This window comes from Eleginops maclovinus, chromosome 9 (genome assembly GCF_036324505.1).
Source record: "Eleginops maclovinus isolate JMC-PN-2008 ecotype Puerto Natales chromosome 9, JC_Emac_rtc_rv5, whole genome shotgun sequence".
Taxonomy (NCBI): Eukaryota; Metazoa; Chordata; class Actinopteri; order Perciformes; family Eleginopidae; genus Eleginops; species Eleginops maclovinus.
The window spans coordinates 28,375,148-28,397,936 of NC_086357.1; the positions used below are offsets into that span (position 1 = coordinate 28,375,148).

General features: G+C 41.8%; 3 protein-coding genes across 4 annotated transcripts in view; 2 read left to right on the forward strand and 1 right to left on the reverse strand.

Moving 5' to 3' along the window:
- Positions 1 to 269: 269 nt before the first annotated feature.
- Positions 270 to 5,483, reverse strand: stx6 (syntaxin 6). Its single transcript, XM_063890970.1, has 8 exons — positions 5,231 to 5,483; positions 4,334 to 4,503; positions 4,149 to 4,243; positions 3,764 to 3,823; positions 3,506 to 3,634; positions 3,283 to 3,389; positions 2,295 to 2,389; positions 270 to 2,185 (listed from the first exon to the last, which is right to left on the reverse strand). The coding sequence occupies exons 1-8, from the start codon at positions 5,263 to 5,265 to the stop codon at positions 2,109 to 2,111; spliced, it is 768 nt and encodes a 255-aa protein (XP_063747040.1). The 5' UTR covers positions 5,266 to 5,483; the 3' UTR covers positions 270 to 2,108.
- Positions 5,484 to 6,092: 609 nt separating this feature from the next.
- Positions 6,093 to 12,634, forward strand: LOC134869384 (ELAV-like protein 1). 2 transcript variants are annotated; one of them, XM_063890968.1, is made up of 8 exons: positions 6,093 to 6,320; positions 7,308 to 7,363; positions 7,456 to 7,527; positions 7,640 to 7,820; positions 9,639 to 9,742; positions 10,217 to 10,370; positions 10,694 to 10,919; positions 11,561 to 12,634. In XM_063890968.1, exons 2-8 carry the CDS (start codon positions 7,328 to 7,330, stop codon positions 11,880 to 11,882), a joined length of 1,095 nt encoding a protein of 364 aa, XP_063747038.1. In that variant the 5' UTR covers positions 6,093 to 6,320; positions 7,308 to 7,327; the 3' UTR covers positions 11,883 to 12,634. The 2 variants fall into 2 exon arrangements, with proteins under 2 accessions (XP_063747038.1, XP_063747039.1); XM_063890969.1 differs by having other exon boundaries at positions 6,094 to 6,320; positions 7,640 to 7,808.
- Positions 12,635 to 14,097: 1,463 nt separating this feature from the next.
- Positions 14,098 to 22,789, forward strand: part of wwc3 (WWC family member 3) — a 33,305-nt gene continuing 24,613 nt past the window's right edge. Inside the window, exon 1 of the mRNA XM_063890512.1 lies at positions 14,098 to 14,459. Within this exon, the coding sequence (XP_063746582.1) occupies positions 14,320 to 14,459 (140 nt within the window). The 5' untranslated portion in view covers positions 14,098 to 14,319. The remainder of the gene's footprint in view (positions 14,460 to 22,789) is intronic.

The window sequence follows — 22,789 nt, forward strand, 5'->3', positions numbered from 1 at the left end:
ATTTACCGGTTTAACTAAACAGATCAATAATAACCAATATACGGTAGTAAAGTAAAGTTAGGAAAGGTAACATGGACACATTTATCATGAATGGAAAACAGCAACTATTTCTATAGTTTTACCTTAAAATCATCTTTGTTGAAGAAAATCTGATGAACACATTTACTAAATATTACTAAATGAAGAGAATACTGAATTGCCTTGAGATCAAATGTAAAACATGTTGATGATTCATGCAGACAGAGAACAGATCAAAGTCAGTCTGAATACTCTTTGTATTTATACACTTTATTTATCAGTCAGTTTTATTTTGTTAAAACAGGAAACACGTTTCTTTACCACCGTGCGTACCGTGAATCTGATAGTGTGGGACACAAGAACAATACCATTTCATGAAGTAAAATAAAACATCGAAACATAAAATAGATTCAGGAAGTAAAAACACACAAACTGTAAACAGGAAGTTTTAGTGTCAGTACTTTCTTTCCATTATCAATTACGTACAGTTCTACCGCAGACTAAACAAAAAAACTAGAGTTAAACTGGAGTTAAACTGGAGTTCATGTAGAGTTAAACTGGAGTTCATGTAGAGTTAAACTGGAGTTAAACTGGAGTTCATGTAGAGTTAAACTGGAGTTCATGTAGAGTTAAACTGGAGTTCATGTAGAGTTAAACTGGAGTTAAACTGGAGTTAAACTGGAGTTCATGTAGAGTTAAACTGGAGTTAAACTGGAGTTCATGAAGAGTTAAACTGGAGTTAAACTGGAGTTCATGTAGAGTTAAACTGGAGTTCATGTAGAGTTAAACTGGAGTTAAACTGGAGTTCATGTAGAGTTAAACTGGAGTTCATGTAGAGTTAAACTGGAGTTCATGTAAAGTTAAACTGGAGTTCATGTAGAGTTAAACTGGAGTTAAACTGGAGTTAAACTGGAGTTCATGTAGAGTTAAACTGGAGTTGAACTGGAGTTCATGAAGAGTTAAACTGGAGTTAAGAAAGGATTTAACCTGAAACTAAGGATTAAATATGATTAAAACCATAGTTAGACTTGAGCTGAACCTTGATTAAACCTAAATAAAAACAGGGTTAAACTGGAGTTCATGTAGAGATAAACTGGAGTTAAACCATGATTAAAATTCTGGTGGTCACATGATTAAATATGAAATGCACTGGAGTTAAACTTGAAATGAACCAGAGTCAAACCACAATTTCAACCAGGATTCAAATGAAATCAAGCCGTTATAAAGTGATGTTAACAGAGTTCAAATGATGTACATGTAGAAAATACTGTGCTGGAAATATACTTATATACTGGAGTTTATGTCAAGATTCAAGCAGAGTTAAACACTTTAAGGTAAATAGATATACTGGAGTTAAACTGGTTTAAAAAGGAAAGCTTTAAAGGACAGCTACGATTAAGTCCAGCTTGGATTAAAGTACACTGGTTTTAAAAGAAGAGTAAATATGGAGTTAAAGTGGTTTTAATAAAAGAGGTTCAGTGGAGTGGAAATGTTATTTTCAGCCCTTAAATAAAACAAACAGGATTCTTTAAAACATATCAAACCTGGTTCCACCTGGTCTGACCTCCACACGATTAACAGTCAGACATTCAGAGAACCACAAAGTGCCTTCAGTCCGACTCAGCAGAAACAGACAGACAAAGAGATCAGGAGAGTCCGATAAAGTCCGATGGAGTCCGGTGGAGTCCGGTAGAGTGTGATAGAGTCTGGTTGAGTCCGTTAGAGATCAGGAGAGTCCAATTAAGTCTGGTGGAGGTACAGAAGGGTACAATAGAATCCAGTAGTGTCTGGTGGAGTCTTCTAGAGATCAGTACAGTCCAATAGAGTCAGGTAGAGTTCAGTCGTGTCCTGTAGAGTCCGGTGGAGTCTTGTTTAGTCTCGTTAAGAGTCTGATAGAGTCGAGAAAAGTCCGATAAGAGTCTGATAGAGTAGATTGTCAGGTGGAGTGTGATAAGAGTCTGGTAGAGTCCAGTTGACTCTGGTAGAGTCTGGTGGAGTCCAGTAGAGTCTTGCTTAGTCCGGTAGAGTCTCGTAGGATCCGGTGGACTCCAGTAGACAGATTGAGGAGAGCTGACAGGAGCAGGCATCAATCAGAGGATGAAGAAGAGGAGGAGGACGACGAACAGGATTCCAATCAACACACCGATAGCACACCACTGACGACGATCTGCAGGAAACAGACTGGTAATTAATACCAACTAAAACCACTTTGGATCATTACAGTCATCCATCCGTTGATTTATTTCTGCCACTCCTCCAGTAATAAAGCAGTTTACCACTGGTCATGTGCGACACTTTAGCCAGTTTCTTCATGACATTGTCCAATCTGGATTGAGTGTTGTCCACCTCATGAGTGAAGTCATCCAACATCCTGCAAGAGAAACACAAAGGCTCATGAAGTCCGGCCCGATGAGCGCGAGTAGAAAGAAGTGCTTTGTCAGCTCACCAAATATCATTTTTCAAAACATATTTCTTGGCATCTAGCCTCTAAAAAAAGCTGTGTTCTGCAAACAAAAGAAGGCATGCCCTGCCAACTTATTTACATTAAAGAAAAGTAATGTAATAAGAAAAAAAAGGACTCTTTAAACAAGATGAATAGTTTTATTGGTTCTGAGGGTTGTCTGCTCCGTCACGGCCGCGCTCGACCCCGTCACATGAGGATAAAAACTCTGTGCATCTACAGCTCTAAAGATGTAATGATTTAAATAACCGCTATTCAAGTGTTGGTTCTGGGAAGTTTAATAACCTCCAAACAAATGATACGCTGATTTACAGACGTCTCTTTCCCAGTGTAAGTCAATGGGAAATGTCGTTTTGGGCCCAATGACGTCACGTGACTCACTTTTGGCCACTAGTTGCTTCTACACCAGGTGCACTTCTGCAGGACTCAAAAGGAGGTCCTGTTTTGGCCCGTACTTCCTGTTGTGGTCCCTAACTTCCTGGCCCTTTTCCTAACCCTTGTTCTAGAAGTCCTCAAAGTTACATTTTTGGAACTGAACTTCACTTTCCTTACCTCATTCTTATATAACCTCCAAAGACCCACCATACCCCCACTCCAACCTCCAGGGAAGTACCGTATCCTGATGAAACCCTATCTTTGACTCATCTCCAGAGACTGGTCCTACCTTTCTGTTACCTTCAGCGACCAACCCTACCCTACCCTTAAATAATCTCCAAGGCCCTATCCTACCCTACTGTTACCTCCAGGGACAAACCAAACGTAGAGCATAACCCCGTCAATGAAAGGAATCTGACAGCCCTTACACAGACTGCTCATCCAGCTCCATGCCGATCCTCTCCGACATGTTCTTCAGGACTCCGATTGTTCCCGACACCAGCTCCAGCTGTTCGTCCTGCTGCTCTGCAATCAGCTGATACAAACACACATTATTATGCTTTGTGAGAATCCACCAGGTACCCTCAACCTCCCCATATTGCATCCCCACTCAGAGCTCTGTTATTCGCTGTATCCTGGTCCCAGGGTTACCTGCTGCTGGCCCTGCTGCTCCTCGATGCACTGAGTGTTGGCGTTCTGCAGTTGGCTGTCCAGCCGGCTGTATTTGTTAGCTCCGGGCTGCCAGATCGGACCCTGAGGGCCACGCTCACCGAGCAGCGCCTGGACAACACAAACACACCGTCAGACATCTTATATTTTAAGCAGCTTCAGCTGAAGGTAAGAATATGAGGATAATCACAGAGAACCAGAGAAACCCCTGGCATACAAAGTACCCCTGTGGTCCGTTACCTGATGGTTCTTTCTGTCCCCCGAAGACGCACCTGGACTCGACATCTGTTCTTTCATTTCCTTTAAGACAAAAAAAAGGACAGTCAGTGGCCAATCAGATCATTTGGAATCAAATCAGGCAGTAGCAGTTCAGCTTGAAGACTAACTGCAACTAGGGATGTCACAACACCAGAAATTAAGTCAATACCAGTGAAATATGAATACCCGATTTGGTACCAGGGGAGAAAACAAACAGAACCATAAACCTTTTGGACAAACTGTTTATGTAATGTCAACATGACTGAATGTTGCAGATGCTCCGATGTGGACAGCAGTCTGTTTTATAGAACAGTGACTCCTCACCTGAGCACAGAGGTGAGTTTTACCTGATGTCAGTGAAGCTTACCTTGACCGTCTGTCTGGTGCTGGTGATGAAGGCCTTCCTCTTCAACAGTTCTGCAGTGTCCAGGTTGAACTTCTTTGGGTTGGACTCAACGATGCGTTCAAGGACAGTTAAGAAAAACCCTCATCTCTCACAGGTTCACACTTCACATCTATGAGCTCTACAACACGTCAGAGTTTGAAGGATATTGATCGTCTCGTCCAGGTCCTCCAGGTCCCACTCAATGGAGCGCAGACTGTTCCTCAGCTCATTGGTTGTCCAGTCCATTTCCTCCTTGGAGGCACCGCCCCCTTCCTGCAGCAGCTCGCTCCATCTGTGGTGGAGGCTCTGTGCTGCGTTCACTGCCTTCTGAACCTCCCTGCAACAAACATCATAACAAGCTTTAGCAGCTACTGTACTCAGCTAGTTACCTCTGTTAGCCGTACAGCCAGCGGTCCAGTGAGCTGACTAAGCCCGTTGTGCATAAAAAAGGTATCCAATATTTTATTTCACTGAACTTTAAATGTTATCTATTGATCATATGCAGCAGAGAAATGAAGGAAGGACATTCATTATGAGGTGCTTTCTACTACTTTATATTTGTAATGCATTAAATCTCAGAGGTAAACTTTTAAACTGCACTTAATTATCTATCAGCTGTATTTACCAGTAAAAAAAACATTTGATATGCACATATTATATGATGTAGTAATAATAATAATGTTTCCATAACTGTACAATGTCTACAAGTAGATAGACAGATAGATATACTATAGGTACTTTTACTGAAGGGTTACTTTGAATGCAGTACCTCTATCAGAGTATTTCCACTATAACTGAGGACTGTGTTTGTGATTAACGGACAATAATCTGACCCTGAACACTGACTGTAACTCAGTGCTAACATCAAAGCAACATGCTAACAGGCTAACTCACAACACACTGGGAGCTAACATTAGCTTAGCGGTTAGCCTAGCAGTTATAGCCTGCTGTTATTCCCTGTTAATAACCGGATGCTGGTATCGATTATTGATTAGCTCTCTCTGGCTGCAGGGTAACACTAGAAGCTACCCCGGTGTTAGCATTAGCATTAGCTCGGTTCTGACCCTTTGACGACGAAGAACGGGTCTTCCATAGACATGTTGCTGGTTCCGTTTCAGTCTGATCTCACTGCCATCCCACTGTCATCAGCTCCTGATCCAACAGAACAAACTTCATCCACTTTTCTCCTCTGATTCCTCTCAGTTCGTCTCCATCAACACCGCTGCTGCTGCGGCGCTTTGTTTACATGCAGCGAGGCGACGCTGTGACGTCACGCATAGGGCTGAAAGCGGATCCCGTTTCACCAGAGACTGTTTACACACACTGTGGAATATACACACACAGTGTTAGTCCTGCAAGAGGGAAAACAATTACATCACACTATTTAATATATGGAAATAATGTTTGTATTACAAAATTAAAAATCCTTTAAAATATATAATAATATTAGTCCTGCCATTGATTTTTTAAATACAGAAATGAATTTAAATTAACGTGTGTCCTGCAGAAGAGAAGAAACAAGATTAAACACACTATTAAATATATATTAAAAAATAATGTTAGTCCTGCTGAAGAAATAAAAAGATTAAAAACACAATAAAATATATAAAAAATGATGTGCGTCTTGTGGAAGAAAAATGCACATTAAACAGACAATAAAATGTACATAAAACAGGGTTATTCATGCTGAAAGAACATATTCAACATTTAAATAATCATGTATTATTACCACATTATACACCTCATAATTGCATATTATAGCAAAGCCCATTATTTTTATGAAAATATCAGAATTGTCTAAATCATTTGTAGAATACATTTATTTTTAGAAAACAAAATCCCCCAAAATATAGTACGTGTCATTTGGACCTGTTTTATTGTCCTACATGCTTAACTGTGACTATACAGACACTAACACCGGGATACAGCAGGTGGCGATACTCTCCGGAAGACCTGTTTTGCGTTTGTCCCTTGACACCAATGAAGCACAAGAAGAACTATCGCGATACCTCTTTCAGCGAGAGTTTGTTTTCTTTGTGTGGAGCGGAGAGGAGCTAAGAAGCTAATCCTTCGTTTTTATCGCCTCATTGAAGCAGCTCACCCTTCGTAGATCAACATAACAGACTTTGTCTCACCTACACGAAACTTCTACAGGTAAGAAATATAATGTGTGTTAGCAGTTAGCTCTGTGTGAAGATGTGGAGGCTATTTTTATGATCGGCCGCGTAGCTAACATGTGGCTAACGGCTAGCTGTTAGCGGGTAGCCGTTAGAAAGACAGAATTCAAAAATACGTTTTTTGGTAGGCATGTTTACACATAAACACAGCTGAAGGAGATCAAACATAAGAAAAATAACCATTAAAACCTACATAGAAGATGTTTTACATGAAACCTGTCCATACTCAAAAAACTACGTACAGTATACGATTGTAAAGTACCCAGATCGATCAAATAGGTGCAGTATTATCATAGTGAGAAACTGCACATACTAAGAGAGCTAGCTTTGTGTACACATGTGCAGCTAGCTCCGTCTGGCACATCAGTTGTATATCAAATTAGCGCTAACCTAGCTATCAACCGTTTACAGCATGACCGCAAGCAGTGTCCCTGGCTCCAAACTGTAAGACACACACATAGGGTAATATTGGGTTCATGTACCTAACGGTAATAGATCGATTGTAGATCAGCCTGGTAAACATAAACTGGTGGAAAGTTACTAAGTACATTAACTCTAGTATTGTACTTAACTACTTATTGATGTATTTGTACTTTACATCAGTATTTCCATTCAATGCTACTATGTTCTTGTACTCCCACTACATTTCAGAGGCAAACATTTGACTGTTTTACCACATATATAATTACTAGCTAGATTGTACGTGTAAAAACTGTAATGCAGTACTGTTTCACTAATCTACACAGTATTTGAAGTTTTTATATGGGCTCCACATTGACCAAATGCAATACTAAATGCTAAAGATACGCACTGTATATATAATATGCGGTTATTAGTGCATCATGTAACACAGGTGTTGTGACATCCGTCTTTTAATTTGTTCCAGATATTAGTATATCTATGTAATATAATGTAAAAGAAGTCTGCCAAATGATCTTAATTTATCACTTATCTCTTAATGCAGTGACCACCTGAGTCCTCTACATGGCCCTAAGACGAGGACACATCCGGTACCTCAAGGTAAGTCCACCAACAGAATCACTCAGGGTAGAAGTGTGTGTGTATTTGTCTATTGCAGATGTGTGGTACACCCATCTGTGTGTGTTTTTCAGGTGTGTGAGGTGCAGTCGTCTCAGAGTGACATCAGAGACGGTCAGCACATCTCTAAAGGAGGTGCTGGAAAGGTGAGCACTTACTTCTGATAGGCTGATCTGTATTCACCATCACATAGGTGCAGAGTCCTTGTGGTACCTTAAACCACCATGTGTGTATATGATAATGTTGTGTGTGTCTCAGGAGCTGTATGATAACGGCTACAGCGAGCAGATGATGGAGGACGACGACTCCAAGACAAACTTGATTGTGAACTACCTGCCACAGAGCATGAGTCAGGACGAGCTGCGCAGCCTGTTCAGCAGTGTGGGAGACGTGGAGTCTGCCAAATTGATCCGAGACAAAGTGGCAGGTAACCCTGACAGTACGTCTCATAATACACAAATACTACAGTAAAAATTACAATTGTATAACAAAAGAGTGGTGCAGGGATGTGTTGGTCCCTGAAGGTAGCATCTCCCTGGTCCAATGGGATTTCTCCATTTGTTAGTGGATTAATGCAGAAAATAATCTGTGTCAAACAAACGTTTCTGATGCTGGGGTGGGGTGTTTACCACAGACCTAATCTCAGGATAATAAAAAACAAAACACATTCAGAAAACCATTGACCTCCAGACCAGGGACAGGGAGTGAGGAAATGTAAGGGGTTAGGGACTCATTCCTCCACCACTCTTTAGCACGCATGAGTATTTGTTTGGTACTACTGCAGAACTACTGAGATATAGTTGGAAGTATTGCAAGGCTTTGGTTCTGATTACTGTACTTTTATTACAGTTAAAATGACTCAAACGCTTCTTCCTGGTTCTGCTTTCTAGATGTAGTATTACTATCATCAGTGATTGTAGTTGAAGTCACATTTTGAGTATTTCCTGTGTACTCTTTCTTTCCTGTTTTGAATTTTCTTTTTTGATGTTTTATTGAAGATTTATTTTGGTGTTTTTTTAATACATCCTCTTGTCTTTTTTAACGGGCGATGCTGTAATATTTTTATTTATCTGAATATTTTTTTTCCTGCACTGTTGTATTTTTACTTTTCACACCAGGTTGAATAACAACAGTGTTTATCAGGTATCTGATGGTTCATCAGGGCTGGGCAATATGTGGATCAATAATCTGCAGGGTGTTTCTTCATACATTACAATACAGATACCAATAAAGTAAATGTGCATGTCAGAATGCCCAGCCCATAATGTTTGTTTTCATTACTTGAATGTGTTAATATTTGATCGATGTTTTCACCTGTTTTTTATTTTTATTTTTCAGGCTTTGAAAATGTCTGTAAATCCTAAATAACTTTTTTAAAATTCTGAATAAGTAGAGGAAACACTGAAATGTTACTCAGAGTGAGCGCTCCTGTTCATAAACAGGGTTTACTCTGCACCAGGTAACAGGGTCTCTGCTCCTCAGTCTGGGGCTGTCGTCCTCAAAACAAACTGCAGATTTCCCAGTAAAATGTTAAAGAGATGCCAGAAAACAATCTCTCTGTTGGTCAGAAAGGCCTAATGAGTCCAGAGATATGGAGGTGGGGTCAGGTGTCTGGTCAGACGGCAGAGACAGCTTACGGAGAATAAATAGGGGATGGATGTCCGGTGGGTCTGCGGGGGACGAGTGGCAGGCAGCAGGCTGACCCTGAGACTGAGATTTCTGATCATTTCTTTACTCTCCTTTTTTCTGGAGAGGAAGTAAAGGAACCGGAGCTCTGGATCTATTTGTTGTTGGAGGTGCAATATCTGACTCTGGTGCTTTAAGACATGAAGACACTATTATTTCCTGCTTCGCTCTGATGCAGGACTTACACCAGAAAGTGGGCGGGGCTTAATTTAGACCGGAAGTGACGTTAGCACCTCATGCTATATTTCTAGAAAGACCCTGATCACTACTTACTGCAATACTAGTGAAAATAATCAATCCGTCCTTTTAAAAATCTGTTCGTTCTATTTGAACCTTTACTGACACAAAGATCTGCAGCGCTGTGATTAGTCGCTCTTAACGAGGAGAGCTCTCACTCTGAGGAAATATTCAGTGTTTGAAGTTTTGTGTTTTTTCACAATGTTCTTACTTTCAAAAACTGTAATTTTTTTCACTGTTTTTATTGTCATTATTGTGAATCTCCAGATTGTGTGGCGGCTGTAACAGACAGTTTTATTATTTTATTTTGCTGTTTTCCTTTGTGTTTCTCTAGGCCACAGTTTAGGTTACGGCTTTGTTAACTTTGTTAACGCTAATGATGCAGAGAGGGCTATCAGTACGCTCAATGGCCTGAGGCTACAGTCTAAAACTATCAAGGTAAAGATCCCAGGAGCTCTTTGATTTTCTGTCTCACCTGAACGATGTGTTATGTCCCTGGACAGTAGAGGGCGCTCTCTCCTGCACTGTCTGACGGATGAAGGTATTTTTGAAACACTGATGTCATTTTTGTTGTTTTTTTATTTGGACACATGTTGACACTGAATCTGTGAGTTTCTTCAGTTCAGAGTGACAATGTGCCAGACCTTTTCTTTTCATAAATTAATGCTTTTATTTTGAAAAACCTGGATGCTTTTATTTTGTTGTTTTTTTGTATATTTAATTTGGGAAAAACATTTTAATTAAAAAAACTCACATTGAATATTTAAACACCAATTTAAAATACCTCTGTTTTTGTTTCAATAAGATGGATGTAACTGTATTTATTACATTTTGTTAAATGTGGATCATTTTCATTTATTTGAGTTTGTTTGTGAATGCGGCAGACTGAGATGCTCCCTGTCTCCTCTGCAGGTGTCGTTCGCCCGGCCGAGCTCGGACACGATTAAAGACGCTAACCTGTACATCAGCGGGCTGCCGAGGACGCTGAGTCAGCCCGACCTGGAGGACATGTTCAGCCGCTTCGGACACATCATCAACTCCAGGGTGCTCGTGGACCAGGCCTCCGGTAAGAATCACTGCTGCTAATCTTAATTTACTGTATTCAATGTCAGAAAACAGGGAAAATTGTACATCCTAGCAACTAATCGATAGGTGACTTATCATAGCAGTCACATCCTGACCCTGGCCAAAGAGTTCCAAAAAGTGTGTAAAATGTTGAGACATGTTGTCCACAGATATTGATTTTAATATAAAACAGAGCAGCACATCTCCAGCTTGGAGAAACACATTTCTAAATGAACAATTACTTAGTAAATATCTTATTTTTAAAAACTGTAGTTCTGAGTCATGTGATCACTCCCCTCACCTCTGATCTGATTGGCTGTCAAGGTCTGTCTCGGGGAGTCGCCTTCATCCGCTTCGATAAGCGGTCGGAGGCCGAGGACGCCGTCAAACACCTGAACGGCCACACGCCGCCCGGCACCTCTGAACCAATCACAGTCAAGTTCGCTGCCAACCCCAATCAGACGAGGAACTCCCAGATGATGTCACAGATGTACCACGGCCAATCACGGCGCTTCGCAGGGCCCGTGCATCACCAGGCGCAGAGGTTCAGGTACGTCGTGAACCTGTAATCAGGTTACTGAGGAGCTAGCTTTTAGATCTTCATGTACAGCAACACTTTTGCTCACCTCTTTAATGCTAACGCTAACCTCTGTAGCCCTCATACTAACCTCTAACCCTCTTTTACCCTTCTGCTAACCTCTTTAATGCTAATGCTAACATCTAACCCCGAAGCAAACTTCTCTAATGCTAATGCTAACCTCTCTAGCCCACATGCTAACCCTGTCTTACCCTACTGCTAACCTCTTAAATGTCTAAACCTGATGCAAACTTCTCTAATGCAAATGCTAATTTCTCTTACCCAAAAACTAACAATGCTAATCTTTCTATATCCATTGCTAACCTCACTCACACTGACGATAACATCTCTAACCTTCATGCTAACATCTATAACCCCATTGCTAGGCCCCTACCCTAATGCTAGCCTGTTTATCCTTAATGTTTACGTCTCTAACGCAACTGCTATCGCCTTACCCTAATGCTAACCACCGTAACCTTTAAGTTAGCTTCTCTTACGCTAATGCTAACCTCTCTCACAATAATGCTAACCCCCTTTATGTCAGGGAGCCTAATATCTCCTAATAATAAATCCTACTACCACTCGCCTTAACCTCACTTCCTGTTTGCCTCCAGGTTTTCTCCAATGAGCGTGGACCACATGGGAGGCGGAGGGGGCGGAGTCTCAGGGAACCCGTCCGCCGGTTGGTGCATCTTCATTTACAACCTGGGCCAGGACGCCGACGAGGCCATCCTCTGGCAGATGTTCGGACCGTTCGGCGCCGTCAACAACGTGAAGGTGATTCGCGACTTCAACACCAACAAGTGCAAGGGCTTCGGCTTCGTCACCATGAGCAACTACGAGGAGGCGGCCATGGCCATCCACAGCCTGAACGGCTACCGGCTGGGAGACAAAGTCCTGCAGGTGTCGTTCAAGACCAGCAAGGGCCACAAGTAGAGGGGGTGGGGCTAAGTCCTGCAGAGAGAGGAGGCGGGGCTAAGTCATGCAGAGTCAGGGGGCGGGGCTAAGTCATGCAGCGAGGAAGAGAGGAGCTAAATCCTGCAGAGAGGGGGCGGGGCTAAATCCTGCAGAGAGTTGGTTAGAAAGAAGTGAAAATATTTAGTTTTTTTTAGTTGAGCCGAACATTCTTTCTGTGTAAATGTGAATACAAGTTTCTTTTCCCAGCATGCCCAGCTTCTTTCAGGCAGTATGACATCACACATGACATCACACTGTCACGAGTGTTGTGAATATGGATCCCGCCGACAGATGGAGGGCCGACCGTTGTGTAAGCTCGGTTCATGTTTCAGGATCTGTAATCCAGAGACGAAACCAGAGAGTTTTAATCTGAAACATTTCAGACTTTTTTTTTACATCAAAGTAAAGCAGTCCTTTAGTTCTTATGTACACACTGAGTTTGTCCTCACTTTCAAAAGATAAACAGCTATAAACATATATGATTACAGCAGATCCAGTGTTCCATGTTTTGTTTGAATGTCTAAAGTCACTCACAGTTTGAACAGATTTTAGTTCATATTTTTACAAGTGGCTCTCAGGTAAACCCCACCTGATGTCCAGAAGCCATTTTTATGTGAATTTAACTTCTTTTTGTTTTTATTTTTAATTTGTTTTCTGCTTTTGGATTGCAGCTCTGTTGTGATGTTGACGGTTCATTCAAAAATAAATCTGCTTATGTAAAAAAACAGAAATGATGTGAAGTGTTTTTATTTTGTGGATGTTTCCCTCTTTCATATTTATATTGGATGTTAAACTAAGTGTACAGATGCAAATTAAGTGATGGTTAGGGTTAAATACAGTGGTATTAACCATGAATCAGAATGAGGGTTATTGCACAGTATGTTCTCAAAGTGTGTAACAGTGTCTGGATAAACACAGTCAGAGGAATTCAGCACATATAGAACTATAAAATACAAAAGGCCCTTTTTCATCGCTTGTTTCTCTTTGAGAATAAAAGATGTCTTAAGTTACATTCAACACGTTCTTCAAAGTTAAGTTGAGTTACAGCAGTCTGTCGATGCTGCAGTATCTCTTGTAGACAGCAGGGGGCGCTGGTCGTACCACTAACTGCTGCAGTCGGAACGCTGCGCTCAGGGAGCCTAGAACAATAATGCATTAAATAAGGGAATAAGCACTACAATAAAACACTCAACATAAATAATGTATTTGGTGAATGGAAATATTTAAAATACAAATCATAATAAACTTAAATTAAAGAGCTGTTTTTCTAAATATTAAGTGCTTAACAAGACACGATAAAACATAGATCATTCTAAATAAATACAAATAAAAAACTGTATAAAAGTTCAACAACCAAAGGAAGGAAAGTAAAATAAAACATGAAAATAAAAGTGTTGTTAATCCATGGGTTGTTGAAGTAACATAGAATAATTGATATTCAGTGGAAGTATAAAAGAGAACAGAAACTGTTGAGTAAATTAAATGAGAAATTATAATATTCATTATAAAAAACAATAGAAAGATATGTTATAAATTCAATGGAAACATTCTAAATTAATAATAACAAAAACACTTTATATATCGTTTGGTCAAAAATAAAGTTCCAGTTTAAGAAGTAAAGTGCTTTACAAGACTTAATTAAAATAGTAGACAATCAACAGTAAAAACCACAACGTTGACCCTTTGGGTAATGTTCCACATTCAAACACTGACCAAAGAGAGCTGCAAGAGAAAAGTAGAAAAACATTCAACAAAATAAAAGAATCTGTTGTTTTAAAATGTAACTTAACAAGTCATGTTTTATTTTGTCATTTTTATTACTTTTAATTAATACAATTAAAAAATAATGATCACAAATTATTAATAAATTCAGTTGAAAAAATAAATGATATATTTTATATATATTTTAAATACATATCGCTCTTCTAAAATAGCAACGTGCTATTCAAGAGTAAATTAAAACAGTAAACAACCAATGAAAAGCAACACAGAAACAACAGTCCAAAGGAAGAGGAAAGTAAAATAAAAGATAACATCCATGAAATGAAGTTGTGTGAGTCCACAGGTTGATGAAGTAACAGTTTAGATTACAGTTAGTAAACTTTGAAATACCTAACTTTAACTCGGTCCCTCTCTGCTTCCTATTGGCCCGCCCTCGGTGCGTCTCCCCGGTTATGTAAATGCGCTCCTCCCGAATATGGACACGGAGGAATGAAGTATGGAGGACATGGAGGACCGAGCACCGTGAGACAGAAAACACTCTCTTTATCCGGGGAAACAGAGCCGTGGATGTACCTCCGGAGGGATTTAAAGCAGAGGAAACTTTTACCCCCCCGGAGCCTGGAAGTGATGCAGTGAGCAGCTCCTCTTCTCTCCCCGGGATCGGACGCAGGGCAGCGGGCTGAGGCGCGCCGCGATGCCGAGGCTGAGCTCCGGACGGCGGGGGGAGGAGCTGCCGCTGCCCGCCGGCTGGGAGGAAGCCCGGGACTGGGACGGGAGGCTGTTCTTCATCGACCACAACACCCGGCAGACTTCATGGATCGACCCCAGAGACAGGTACTGCTGCAGGCCCGGGATCACACACTCACACACACCGTTTAAACCCTTTTTCAGGCTGTGTTTTCCCTTAAATGTGACTCAGTCCTGGAGACACGACATGATGAGGTCTGGCAGCTCTGATCCTGAAGGGGTTCCCATGTTAATATGTCAGAAGTTCCCCAGTAAAATCTGTTTATGTAGCCCAAACACTTCCAGGTCCCCTTCATTGTGAAAGTGATCCTAATAAGTATTCAGAGCAGTACTGCAGTGAAAGTACTGAAAGCCTACCAAACTTTAGAGTACTCTTATAGTACTTGAGTTAAAGTACGTCTTCATACTCAGTAAAAGTCCTGAAAGTATTTAAAGTATGCTGCAGGCCCGGGAACACACACTCACACACTCTCACACACTCTCACACAATTTAAAGCAGGAGGAGAGGCAGCACAGAGGGGAGCAGTGTGTGTGTTTTTCAGGCTGTATTTTCCCTTTAATGTGACTCAGTGCTGAAGCAGAGACATGATGGGTATGGCAGCTCTGATCCTGAAGGGGTTCCCATGATAATATGTCAGATTTTCACCAGTAAAATCTGTTTATTTTAGCCCACACACTCCTGCTTTACACACATAACCCCTACATGTTCCTGCAAATGGATCCCAAAATCAAAGTATTCAGAGCACTGCAGTAAGAGTACTGATAGCCTGTGAAAACACTAGAGTAACAGTATGTACAAACTCAGGGAAACGTCCTTAAAGTATGTAAAGTATGCTGCAGGCCGGCGACTACACTCACACACATGAAGGTATAATTCAAAGTGACCATAGAGGAGTATTTTGTTGTGTGGCTTTATTTCCCTTTAATGAGAGTCTGAGGGCTGGCAGCTGTCCTCCTGAAGCTGTTCCCATGCTAATCAATAATTCTTCAGTAAAATGTGTTCATTCAGCCTCAAACTCTCCTGCTTCACACACCTTCTCCTGAGCACACACACCACTCACTGCAGTACAAGTACTTTAATGTGACTGCAGTAAAAGTATGTGTATAATCAGGAAAGTATTTGAAGTATGCTGCAGGTCGGAGAGTAGACACACTCTCACATGGAGGTTTAAATCCTACTGGAAGTTTTGTTTGTGTTTCAGGCAACATTCACCCCCCCCCCCCCCCCCCCGAAGAGTTCCCATGCTCACACGGGATGTAAACGCCCTGCTCACGTTTTAAAACTTTACAAACGTTTGTTTAAAGACTGACCGACAGCAGCTCTGCTCTGATTTAACCAACAGAGGAGAGGACTCTTTAAAGTAGAGACTCTACATACTGATATACACCTGAACATCAGCAGGAGAGGACTCTTTAAAGTAGAGACGCTACATACTGATATACACCTGAACATCAGCAGGAGAGGACTCTTTAAAGTAGAGACTCTACATACTGATATACACCTGAACATCAGCAGGAGAGGACTCTTTAAAGTAGAGACGCTACATACTGATATACACCTGAACATCAGCAGGAGAGGACTCTTTAAAGTAGAGACTCTACATACTGATATACACCTGAACATCAGCAGGAGAGGACTCTTTAAAGTAGAGACACTACATACTGATATACACCTGAACATCAGCAGGAGAGGACTCTTTAAAGTAGAGACTCTACATACTGATATACACCTGAACATCAGCAGGAGAGGACTCTTTAAAGTAGAGACTCTACATACTGATATACACCTGAACATCAGCAGGAGAGGACTCTTTAAAGTAGAGACACTACATACTGATATACACCTGAACATCAGCAGGAGAGGACTCTTTAAAGTAGAGACTCTACATACTGATATACACCTGAACATCAGCAGGAGAGGACTCTTTAAAGTAGAGACTCTACATACTGATATACACCTGAACATCAGCAGGAGAGGACTCTTTAAAGTAGAGACACTACATACTGATATACACCTGAACATCAGCAGGAGAGGACTCTTTAAAGTAGAGACACTACATACTGATATACACCTGAACATCAGCAGGAGAGGACTCTTTAAAGTAGAGACTCTACATACTGATATACACCTGAACATCAGCAGGAGAGGACTCTTTAAAGTAGAGACTCTACATACTGATACACACCTGAACATCAGCAGGAGAGGACTCTTTAAAGTAGAGACACTACATACTGATATACACCTGAACATCAGCAGGAGAGGACTCTTTAAAGTAGAGACACTACATACTGATACACACCTGAACATCAGCAGGAGAGGACTCTTTAAAGTAGAGACTCTACATACTGATATACACCTGAACATCAGCAGGAGAGGACTCTTTAAAGTAGAGACTCTACATACTGATATACACCTGAACATCAGCAGGAGAGGACTCTTTAAAGTAGAGACACTACATACTGATATACACCTGAACATCAGCAGGAGAGGACTCTTTAAAGTAGAACAGCTGACAGGGAAACCTCTGATGGAGCTAACAATGCTACGTGCTTTTTATGTCTTTATTGACACCTGGTTGTTTGCGTGGTTGTTGTCAGAGACAGATTTATTGCAGCGTCAGGTGGTGACAGGAGACATTCCTCTGGCCCTGATTACCCAGAAGTCTGTGCAGCAGCAGAACGAATGCACAGAACATTCTTTAGTCGTGCAGAAAAACCGAAACCTGTCAGATGTTGTGAAAGTGTTGTCAGCTCTGAGGCACAATGGCTAATCACCCTGAGGGGAGGGGGGGAGGGGGGGGGGGGAGCAGGTTATCTGCTGCTGTTGTTGATCGTCTCTCTCAGAGAGTAATCTCTGAGTCTGAGTCGTTTCACATCCTTGCTGCTCTCCCAGCGGCCCGGCCAGCATTCCTCGCATTCTTTCACAGGGGGATTCTGGGAGTTGGAGTTCAGAAGTCGGCACTGGAACTACGGCGCATTCTTCAGAGTTTCCCCCGTCAGCTGTTCTGCTTTAAAGGGGGTAAACAGGCGGATAGTCTGAGGGCTTTTGGTTTGATGGTCATGGTGAGGGTCAGTTTGATGTTCTGAGCACTAAGTATTCAAGAAGTATACTCAAGTATTTTCTGTACTGTATTTGAGTATTTCTCCATAGCTTTAGTCACACAACAAAAAGAGGATTAAGTACTTTAAATACTTTAAGGAGACTCTTGTAATTATACATACAGACTTTTACTCTAACAAATACGTTCAATAAGTGAAGCAACACACAGTATGTGCAGTAACGGAGTACTTTTACTCACATATTAGTACACACTGGAGGTATTTGTACTTTACTCAAGTGTTTTCTTACATTGCAATGTCATTCATTTAAGAAGTCATTATTATTTACCTTTGTTTACTACAAATATCTGACAAAGTGAACAAAGGAGTCCAGTGGAGGCGTTTCAGGCGGGAGTGTGGGAGCGAAATTGGAGATTTTAGCCTCTGCAGACCATTGACATGCACTAACACCTAAAGAACACACTGCAGAGAGCGGAGTAGGGCCTCTTTAAACCCCAGTGAATCCCAAAACACAGAGAGCTGATCGGGACAGATTACGCAACATGCAGCCGTCCGTCTGAAGAAGGGTCACTGACATTTCAGAGACATCACCAAACTCCATCAGGGTGAACTCCTGTTGTTTAATCAGCTTTATTTATATAGCACAAAACCAAAATCAATACTACCCCCCCCCCCCCCAGGTAATGATTAACAAATGAAAAACAACAAAACTCAGAAACAACATAAAAGACAGGAGTGAATCAAAACTGAATGAAAAGGGAAATAAAAATAGAATTTTAAAAAGTAATACAATAAGAATAAATTAATATTTAATAAATATAACCCTTCAAACGTAATCTGAATAACCCCTTTGTTCACACTTTATTAACCCTTAATAACCCCTGAACTCCCCCTGGCTGGTGGTGCGTTTAAAGGCTGTGGGTCGTGCGGCCGCCGGCGGATCAGCTCCATGTTCCTCTTCTTTGAGGCTCATCTCTTTTTGTTCCTGAGGAATGATGATGATATGTGAGGCATCTGATGCCTGGGTGGGTGGGGGGACAAAGCTGCAGAACAGAGGCTGTTCCCACATATCTGTCCCCCCCCCTCTATTAGCTCTGTTATGCAACAGGCAGCCAGCCTGTACAGGGGTGGGGGGGCTTTATGCTTGCGCACAAAGCTGCCAAATTCAATTATTGTGCAGCAGAGCAGGGGGGGGGGCTTTTCTCCCGCTGAGATTTTGCTTCCCCCAGTGTTTTCATTATGATGGCTCTTTTTGTCTGTTACGGGGGGGGGGGGGGTCCCTCTCTGTGTTTCATGTGTTTCTGTTTGAGCGACAACATGTTCCTCCTGTCTCTGGACATCACAGCTCCCTCTGAAGTCCAGACTTCCAATATCTTTGGATGTTTTACTGGAATCAAAGCTCTCATTATTAATCATGTTGATCCTTTTGTAGCGCTTCCATCGCCAGGACTCAGATCTGCAGGTTCTATCTATTGCACAGACTACCGGGTTTAAAACACGCCTGATCTGGAGTCACTCAGCTCTGAACGTTCCCTCCTCGTCCAGATTCTCTATAAGATTTCCAACCTTCCGTTTTGCTGGAATTAAAGTTGTCATTATGAATCACTTGGGGTTTTAAAACACGGCATTGCTTGATCTGGAGTCCTTTGGCCCTTTGTGTTTCATGTTGTGTATATGAGCTTCTTGCTCTGGAAGTTACCTCTCCTCCCTTTGGGTCCAATATTCCCAAAAGACTTCCTAATTTTTGGATGTTTTACTGGAATTAAAGCTCTTATTATTACTCACTTTGATATTTCTTTACATCATGTCAAAGCCCGAATCAGATCTGCAGGTTTCTTGAGTTTCATCTGATTATTACACAGGGGGTTAAAAACGCGCCTGATCTGGTGGCCTCGGGTCCTGGGTGTTTCAGCCGCTCCGCAGTCTGCAGGTTTCTGTTTTATGTGCATGTTGTGAAGAGAGCTTCCTAAACAGGACGTGCCAAACTCCGACCTCCATTGTTTCCTCACATCTGCACAATTCCTCTCCAGAAACACAGGGATGTAGTTCAAGCTGAGCCTTCACTGAGTCTCTCCTCTTTACTTCTTGTATTTCAGCAGGTCTTTGTGTGCTTGTAGCTTAGTGTAATTCTCTTAAACATCAGTGTTTTTAAACCCTTGTATAATTTCTCTGTTATGCCATTTCAGGGTATTATAAGAGGCGTTTAGAAAGATCACGTTTGTTGTTTAAGGTGCGAGAGAGTCCAGTGGGTAATGCAGGTATTACTGAAACACTTTAATGGATGAAAACAAATAAATGAATAAAAATAAATAATAAAATGAGAATAATTCAAAAAATGAAATAGGACTAAATAGTTACAACCCTACCAACACATTTCATAACCCCCCTTGATGTTGTGCTGTTTTAAAGAATCAACCTCGCCTTACTTTAATTTTGCGAGACCAGACAGGGCTGCAAATTATTGACTGAATAAATCTTTTAGTCTATGAGAAAATACAGAAAGATGTCCAAATAAGCGGCTAACTGATGCGTCTCCGTGCACCAGGCGAGCTGTTTCCCTCCATTTCCACTCGTAATGCGAAGCTAAGTGCTTCATATCTACCTCACAGGAACCTGTGGTATCCATCTGTAACTCTACCTGAAGTAATGAAGTAAACAACGTCTTCCTTTATGTCCCCACGAGGCCCTACAGTCCACTCTTCAACACTTTCAGCTGAAGCTGCAACGACACGTGGGTTTATCAGTCAGCGAAAGTTTTACAAACTCATTTTCCCCGCGATAAATAAAGTACCCCCCCCCCCCCCCATATGCAGACGATCTAAAAGAATCCTCAGACGGAGACGCTCTACTTTTAGAGAACTATTTCCAAAAGATTCAAACAGAAAGCGGTCGGCCTATCAGCTGCTGAGAGGACATTCCTCCAGAGCTGATCCACGTCTCTGACCACACACACACACACGCACACGCACACGCACACGCACACACACACACACACACACGCACACACGTATTCTCACAGCGTCTGTGTGTGTGAGGGACAGCAGGAGGTATCAATGTGTCAGTGTGTGTGAGGGACATTACAGTGTGTGTGTGTCGTCATGTCGAGGTGTGTCCTGCTCACAGCGATCGTCATGCAGGGTTCAGCAGCTGGGACACTAGCAGCCTTTATTAATACAGAAGAAGAAGAAGAAACCAATTAAACAATTAACTCATCCTGATGCACGACACCCCGACCAGACGCTGCACAACTTAAATCAAATACATGTTTTATTTAATAATGATAATTATTATCATAATCTCTGCCGTCTGACCTGACCTCTGACCCATCTCCATATTCTGGACTCAGTAAACCCGTTCTGACCCACAGAGAGAGATTGTTTTCTGGCAGCACTTTAACATTTTACGGAGAAATCTGCATTTTGGTTTGAGGGCGCTAAACCCTGATACTGAACCCTGAGCTCCTGATGGCTGACGGTGTGTGTGTGTGTGTGTGTGTGTGTGTGTTAGCTTCCCTAGAGCAAGTGTTACTGCTCTGCATGAATGAGGTGTGAATGGCTGAATGAATCGTAGTGTGTGAAAGTTTGAGGGGTCCAGGAGACCTGATATTATAATAATAATGAACTTTAAATAAGTATTGTGTGTGAAGCTGCTCTGAGATTATTAACACGTGTTGTTCTTTAAAGTGTCCACATTCTCCAGGATCCAGTTTCAGTGTGAGAGGAAACAGAAAATATCTGAAAAGCTGTCGGACGGAGAGGCATGCTCAGCTGCTGCTCCGCTTCCTGCAGAATATATATTTAGTCAAAGACGTTTCGCTAAATCTAGAATAATCTGCGACCATCCCAACGAGATATTTACAGCTGCAGCGAGCATGTGGGAGATGTGAATCACTTACAAGGAAACAAAGATAAGAAGAAGAAGAATTATAATAAATATAAATATGTAAATCAAGAAACAAATAACAATCACATTTAAAATACAATTTACATCAACATTATGTTGTTATATAATATTAAGTGTGTGTGTGTGTGTGTGTGTGTGTGTGTGTGTGTGTGTGTGTGTGTGTGTGTGTGTGTGTGTGTGTGTGTGTGTGTGTGTGTGTGTGTGTGTGTGTGTGTGTGTGTGTGTGTGTGTGTGTGTGTGTGTGTGTGTGTGTGTGTGTGTGTGTGTGTGTGTGTGTAGGACATGACTTGGAACAACAGGCTGCTGTCACAAGACTGCATAACAAACCAAGCATTTCAAGTCTGTGTTCTCCCTCAGGGTGTGTGTGTGTGTGTGTGTGTGTGTGTGTGTGTGTGTGTGTGTGTGTGTGTGTGTGTGTGTGTGTGTGTGTGTGTGTGTGTGTGTGTGTGTGTGTGTGTGTGTGTGTGTGTGTGTGTGTGTGTGTGTGTGTGTGTGTGTGTGTGTGTGTGTGTGGCGAGAAGGGGGGAGGGTCAGAGGTCAGCTCAATTCCAAGTTTCAGATTTTATTGGTGGTTTTACTCCCATGACCTACTCAGGGATGTCCTATTTATGTGTTGGACCCTGAAGGCAGCATCTCCCTGATCCAATGGGATTTCTCCATGTGATTTTGGATTATTGCAGAAAATAATCTCATTTATGATTCTGACACGATTAGTTCAGCAGGGAAATCTCCACATGTTAACACCTCTTTATGATTTCTGTAGTAAAAAGCTAATATTGGGCTATAAAGGAACTACAGCACGGTCACATGACTTCACCTCTCCACCGCTAAGCTAAAGGCGGCTAATGTTGGGCTATAAAGGAACTACAGCACGGTCACATGACTTCACGTCTCCACCGCTAAGCTAAAGGTGGCTAATGTTGGGCTATAAAGGAACTACAGCACGGTCACATGACTTCACGTCTCCACCGCTAAGCTAAAGGCGGCTAATGTTGGGCTATAAAGGAACTACAGCACGGTCACATGACTTCACGTCTCCACCGCTAAGCTAAAGGAGGCTAATGTTGGGCTATAAAAGAACTACAGCACGGTCACATGACTTCAGGTCACCACCGCTAAGCTAAAGGAGGCTAATGTTGGGCTATAAAGGAACTACAGCACGGTCACATGACTTCACGTCTCCACCGCTAAGCTAAAGGTGGCTAATGTTGGGCTATAAAGGAACTACAGCACGGTCACATGACTTCACGTCTCCACCGCTAAGCTAAAGGCGGCTAATGTTGGGCTATAAAGGAACTACAGCACGGTCACATGACTTCACGTCTCCACCGCTAAGCTAAAGGAGGCTAATGTTGGGCTATAAAAGAACTACAGCACGGTCACATGACTTCAGGTCACCACCGCTAAGCTAAAGGCGGCTAATGTTGGGCTATAAAGGAACTACAGCACGGTCA

Excerpts from the sequence above, each read along its gene's own strand:
- stx6 (XM_063890970.1), bottom strand. The coding sequence starts at position 5,265 with ATGTCTATGGAAGACCCGTTCTTCGTCGTCAAAGG. Across the intron at positions 3,824-4,148 it reads GCACCAGACAGACGGTCAAG|GAAATGAAAGAACAGATGTC; the intron begins GTAAGCTTCACT and ends TTTGTCTTAAAG. Across the intron at positions 3,635-3,763 it reads GGGACAGAAAGAACCATCAG|GCGCTGCTCGGTGAGCGTGG; the intron begins GTAACGGACCAC and ends TGTGTTGTCCAG.
- LOC134869384 (XM_063890968.1), top strand. The coding sequence starts at position 7,328 with ATGGCCCTAAGACGAGGACACATCCGGTACCTCAAG. Across the intron at positions 7,528-7,639 it reads CTAAAGGAGGTGCTGGAAAG|GAGCTGTATGATAACGGCTA; the intron begins GTGAGCACTTAC and ends TGTGTGTCTCAG. Across the intron at positions 7,821-9,638 it reads AGTGGCAGGTAACCCTGACA|GCCACAGTTTAGGTTACGGC; the intron begins GTACGTCTCATA and ends GTGTTTCTCTAG.